Source organism: Zeus faber (genome assembly GCF_960531495.2).
Source record: "Zeus faber genome assembly, chromosome: 2".
In the NCBI taxonomy this organism is placed as follows: Eukaryota; Metazoa; Chordata; class Actinopteri; order Zeiformes; family Zeidae; genus Zeus; species Zeus faber.
Genome location: NC_137189.1, coordinates 5,848,370 through 5,854,787, shown reverse-complemented (window position 1 = coordinate 5,854,787; position 6,418 = coordinate 5,848,370). Strand labels below are relative to the sequence as shown.

The window sequence follows — 6,418 nt, the reverse complement described above, 5'->3', positions numbered from 1 at the left end:
TAGGGGCCCAAGCCAAGAAGAAGGGGAAAAAAAAGAAAGAATTACACACTTACACACACACACACACACACACACACACACACACACACACACACACACACACACACACACACACACACACACACACACACACTTTTATAATACAAATATAAAGATTAGAGAATTTCTATGTTTTAAGAAAAATAAATTTTGGCTGCCCTAGATTCTGCAGGAGTGAGTGGGTGGGTCCAGAATTGATTGCATCAATTATCTATTAAATTAAAATAATCAAAATCAAATAAAATCACAGATGCATGTGTGTATGCATGTAAGCTGTGCACTGTAATACATTTGGTTTACTCAAGGGCTCTGGTGAGAGGATGATCTACAGATCTTGCGTAGGGCTCCAAAAAGGCTAGGGCCGGACCCATCCGCAATCATATGTTTCAAATCAAACGACAAGGGAATTTCAAACCTATGTTAGAAACCCAGGCACGTGCAGAGGTGTTAGCTGCCTGTTTGCCCCTTGATCTCCAGGGTGCCGTTTTTTTGGGGTAATTTCTTTCAAGATTTTGCTTGGAACAGCTGTATATACAATGTGTGTGTGTGTGTATATATATATATCTATATATATATATATCTACATATATATATAGATATATATATATATAGACTAATGACTGCAATGAGTGCATACACGAGCCTGTTGAAACATGTATCAGGCAAAACAGAAGACAGCCCTATGCAAAATAAAAATTAAATATATCAAGTATCTATAGACATGCATATTCAAACAAAAAATGTTTTTGTTCAAAGCCACTTATGCTAAACTCTTGTCATTAATAGTTCACTTTGCAATTCACACATGTACTGCAGCATGTTCTTGTTAAATAATCCAGACATTAAATTAAAAGACATGAACAGTTTGTATATAGGTTGCTAAAGTTCAACAGGTTAATATGTTGGAAATGACGTTTAAAAATCTCATTCCATGTGCCCTTTTTAACTTTGAGCACCTGCCTCTCTTGAGGTCTCTGCACAAGCCGGTAGAAATGTCCCAATAAATAGAATTTGCGAATTAGGTGCATTTCCATCAGTTATGTTGAGGCAAAATAACCATCTACCTTAGCTCATCTGCAACAGCTAGACATGCATTATTACATGTCTACATTACATTATTATGATAACTGGTTGTATGACAATCATTTCAACACCGTGACAGCCCTACCAAGCAATCTTCGATGAGCCAAAACAGTAACTTTCTGGTTATCCTAAACGCTCTCACAAAGATGTCCTCTCTTCCCATTGAACGTTCATTCACCAACATGGTCTTAATTAAACAGAATCATCTATGATGGGACCCACTCGCCCATTAACACAATGCCGAGCCTACTCACACCATCACGTCTTTTCAAACACCTGATTTGTGGATTTCTTGAGGACGTTTCTCTCATTTGGTCCCAACTAATGGATTTGAAGTAAAATGACGGCGATGGGTAAAATGACGGCGTGTATGACTTGGTGAAACATTGGCACAGCAAGAATACTGTTGGTGCCTCTGAAGTTTGAATGCGGAAAAGTAAAGACACTCGTGTGTTCTCCCCACTGAAGGAGGACTTAAGAGGAGGTAGTGCATTGAAGGGATAATTCAAACAATGTGGTGTACGTGAAAACCAAATACGGCCACATTAAACACCCTGGACCAAAGCACATCATAGAGTAGTTGTCAGCCAGACCAGGAGCTCATTTTCCAAAACTTGGAAATAAAGGCAATATGAGGAATAAATAACGTAAGCTATCTTCAAGAGAACGGTCAGTAATATAAAATGTGAGTAGTAAACGTGATAACTCACCTCGACACCTGAATGGTCCTTCAAGTCCCTTCAGCGAAGCAAACATGGCATTTAGAAATAAAGGGGCTCTCTTCTGAAACCATCATTTGGCTGCATAGACATTTATTTGCAAAGCATATAGTCTCTCTAAATGTTATAGAAAAAATATATATATTTGTACATTTTTTTTTTTTTTTCAAATACTGTGAAAAACTAAAGACACATCATGAAAAATGAACCTACACCAACAAATAGAAAAATGTTCTAGCCTTGAGAAAAGAATTAAAACCGTAACAAATGTTTGACACAGTAATGTGATGACAATGAGGTGGATACAGTACGAAGTTAAAAAGGCACCTCGACCGGACACATTATATGAAAAGTATCAGTATGACGTACAGTTCTATATCTGGTTAAATATGGCAGTATGCAAACACAGCACACTACGCTATCAACAATATCCCATCATGCATTGCAAGACATCTTCAGGACGACTCTAGACAACAGGCTTGGACGGAAAACAACAAACAATGGCGGAGGGCGGGCCACTGATCGCATTACTCACATTAGCACATTATCAAATCAGGTAATATCAAGCAACAGGTAAGAAGGCAAAACGTTGGTTTAACTGCAACAGTGGTAAAAGTATTGTTTTGTTAAATGTTTTAATTATGTAACATGTGTTTAATTTAAATATCTAAACACAATTAAAATGAGCTCTTGCACCATTTACCTTCAACCTAAGTAACATTTTCATTCACAGCCATTTCATTCTATTAAATACATTCACGCTAAAGGGACACCCATACTCAGACGGGAAGGTCAACAACAACTTCACCCATGTTTGTCCAGTACAGACACTGACCGGCTGCATGCTAGCTCTGTTACTTCTGCACTTCAGTGACCTGTTGACATTCACAGGCAGCCTCACTGCTGATATTTACTTGGAATCACAGCTGGAAGGTGTATTTCCCGAACTTCACGGGGGGCAAGGCTAGTTGCTTCCCTCTTCTGCCTTGCACTGAGCTTACAATTAGCATGCAGCCCTTAAATTCCTTTAGTATCCCTTTAATGACCTATTTAGAAAAAAAAATGTTGAACGTTACAAAGCCTCCACCTTCACAGTGGCATCATGTATACATCCTCTTCAAAGAGCAAGAGAAAAACACTTCATGGTTTTAACCCTTTTGAACCAAAGCACCTTCAGTGTTTGCCTTATCGAGGTAGTCGGGCAGGATTTGGTGAGTGCAAAGGGCCTTTTGGTGAATTTGGAGTTATTTTCATTCTGTTTTGAATGAGCAAAAAATATATATATAAAAATTAAAAAAAAGGCAAGCTGGACTTGAAGTCTCACTTGACATGAGGGTCCTTAAAGGTCTTAGCACCGTTGATGGGACAGACATCTAGATCTGTGCTGGTCAGGCGTTTGTAAGGCGCTGAGAGAGAGAGAGAGAGAGAGAGAGAGATCAATCAGGCTCTAATAGATGGGAATTACATTACCAGCTGATCAGAGAAAAATGAGCACATTGTTAATTAATATCTGTTATTTGAACTACCATTCAAAACAAACATTGTTTACCGTAACAGCAAATGAACAATAATCCTAAATAAGCCATTGTTGTCTCTCGCCAACATCATTTTTACAAGTTGAAAAGTAAAGCCACATTAATTGGTTGCTTAATACCCGCCAGATGCCAGCAAGCTGCTCTGTTCAACTGCTTGTGAACATAAAAAGCTGGCGCTAAGACACAAACACATTCACTGCTTTGATCACTTTTTCTCAAAAGCAAGACCATTTTTGGGTTTATGTACTGTATGTTGTTAATATATTGTCATGTCTTTTCTTGAACAAGGGAGACCTGTTCACATGCAGCACATACATAAATACATAAAGAGAACTAACAATTTCCAATATAAAGTGTAACAGAAAGACAACAGCTTCTAATCAATGTTAAAAAATATGTTTGTATACAGACACAGGACTCGTTTTTCTTATATTTTACCTATATTTTTCCAGCTAGCTTTTAATACAATTTAGTCAGCAAGAGTGTGTTAGATAAATGTAAAAGTTCTTATACTGTAAGTCTAACACCCCCCCCCCCCCACCAAATATTCTGGACCAAATATTAATGTTTTACAGCATCTTAAAAAAAATAAATAAAATAAAATCTTCATTTCTTGCCATAATTGTGGATTTTTCTTTTAATTCGAATACGTATACGCACAGAGTATGTGGGCTCCAAGCAAGCCGCTCGCCGTGCCGCTGGTTCCTCTGATGGAGGAGGAAAAGGCCGCCAGTCTCTGGCTCTTGGAGGTGGCATCCAGCTTCTCATCCTGGGAGACAGACGACCAGCTGACTCAAAACAAACATTCTGCATGCTAAACGCTCCATCATTATCACATCAAGTTGACATTGAGTCATTGCAGTATTGCTCCAGAGAACGCCGATGAAAATATCAACCACATCAGACACATCTCATGGTCAAGTGAAAAACTACTTTTTGACACAATAACTACTCTGCTTGGGTGTTAAAATAAAATGAAAAATGAATAAACTCAAATATTGTTGGTTTACCCAAACTTTTTTTAATTTTATGGCAAGTTCCCCTTTGTTGACGATGCTCTGGCTGTGATAAACTACCCTGTGGTTTACGATTAAACTTAAACCTTGAAGACAAAAGGTTCAAACTCATTAAAAAAAACAAAAAAAAAAAACCACCATCATAATTAAGGTTGAATATACAGTTTACCCTCACTGAGCACTTTATTAGGAACACTATTCTAATACTGGGTGGGGCTTCCCTTTGCTCTCAGAACAGCCTCAATTCTTCTTGGCATGGATTCCACAAGATGTTGGAATCATTCCTTTGAGATTCTGGTCCATGTTGACATGATTGCATCAAGTGAACACATCCCAAAGGTGTTCTATGGGATCCAGATCCAGTGACTTGGAAGGAAACTGAAGCACATTGAACTCATTGTCATGTTCATGAAACCAGTTTAAGACGACTTTTGCTTTGTGACATGGAGCATTATGATGCTGGAAGTAGGTATAAGAGGATGGTCAATTGTGGTCATGAAGGGATGCACATGGTCAGCAACAACACTCAAATAGGCTGTGGCATTTAAGTGATGATTGAATGCTATTAACGTTAAATTCCCCACACCATTACACCACCGCCACCAGCCTGGACTCTTGACACAAGGCAGGTTGGGTTCATGGATTCATGCTGTTGGTGTCAAATTCTGACGCTACCATCTGTGTGTCTCAGCAGAAATGGAGATTCATCAGACCAGGCCACATTTTTTCCAGTCTTCAACCGTCTAGTTTTGGTGAGCATGCGCCAACCACAGAGCCCAGTTTGTGTCCAAGTCCAAGTGATAATCACTAATGTCTTTAATCCACTTCTTTGACATGATATTTGAGCTCACAACAAGCAGGGAGACAAATGATGCTTTCCATAGAAACCTGCCTGTTAATATTCAGCAAAGGAACAGAGTGCTGGATTTATGGTGTTGCTCAGAGACCAAGATGACAGCTTGGTAAAGACATCCATCTATCCTTTTCCTTTAAACGAACCCTGGGTGGGTGGCAGCCATTAAGCTAATGTAGTTCCCACTTATCGCTTAACATGGGAGTCATTTGGCAAACCAACGGACTAATATAGCAGATTAAAACCATTTAAAAAGCAACTGTGCGGCTGTTTAGGGGCTCTTACAAAGCACCGATGGCAATCTGCTGTCAACAATGATGTCTTGATGGCTCCCTCGGCTGAGGGCGAGAAGAGTGAGAAGATGAAGGCGTTGATTTAACAGAGCCTAGTAATATTTATTCTGTGCTCGTGAACATTTGTTCCTGCGCTTGAGTTGAGTTTCTCCCACTCCCGCCCTATTACATCATGCATTAACAGAAAGCACACATACACACTAAGAAAAATCATTTATTCAGACAAGTTGCAAATTGAGTGCCATAACAGCAGTTGTTGAGAGCAGACACGCTGGCACCGGTGTAGGCGAGCCCGACGCACCGAGAGCGAGGCTATCCATATCCAATGTGCTGCTTTTTGAATAAAAAGCAGCACAATTAGAGACTAAAATAGAAGGAGTGTGGGATGATGTTTGGGGATACTGGCACTCGCATAACATTACAAAGCTCATTTTTCTAGAGCACAAATCAGTGGATTTGCATTTGTGTGATTGTGTGTGTTACGCACCCTATACTCTTCCATTCTGCGTCTGGACTCATCTAGCCGATGCTGCAGATCCTGGACGATCTCATTTTTTTGCGTGTAGCGCCGCTGCACTGCCTCTCTCTGCCTCTGTGACTCCTAATCCCACAAAATGGAGGTCGGGTAAACCAACCGAAGCAGCCTCGAAAATGGAATGGACCGTAATTTACTCAAAACCCGACTCAGGCCATTTGTAACGCATTGGGTTCTGCCCCAATTTATGAGCAGATAATACAATACATGAGATTATTATGAAGCACTGTATGTTAAAGCATACATTTTAGGACAAGTAAAGCCTCTACTTCAGGATAAAAAATTGTAATGTGTTCAAATCATATCATATTACAATGGTAAAATAGGTTTTTATTTCATGACTGT

At 39.4% G+C, this 6,418-nt stretch overlaps 1 protein-coding gene across 1 annotated transcript in view; it reads right to left on the bottom strand.

The window, feature by feature from the left end:
- Nucleotides 1-1,926: 1,926 nt before the first annotated feature.
- Nucleotides 1,927-6,418, bottom strand: part of cep128 (centrosomal protein 128) — a 106,305-nt gene continuing 101,813 nt past the window's right edge. The window contains exons 23-25 of the mRNA XM_079996610.1: nucleotides 6,026-6,139; nucleotides 4,037-4,145; nucleotides 1,927-3,247 (exon numbers count right to left, since the gene is read on the bottom strand). Coding sequence (XP_079852736.1) covers nucleotides 3,162-3,247; nucleotides 4,037-4,145; nucleotides 6,026-6,139 — 309 coding nt within the window. The 3' untranslated portion in view covers nucleotides 1,927-3,161. The remainder of the gene's footprint in view (nucleotides 3,248-4,036; nucleotides 4,146-6,025; nucleotides 6,140-6,418) is intronic.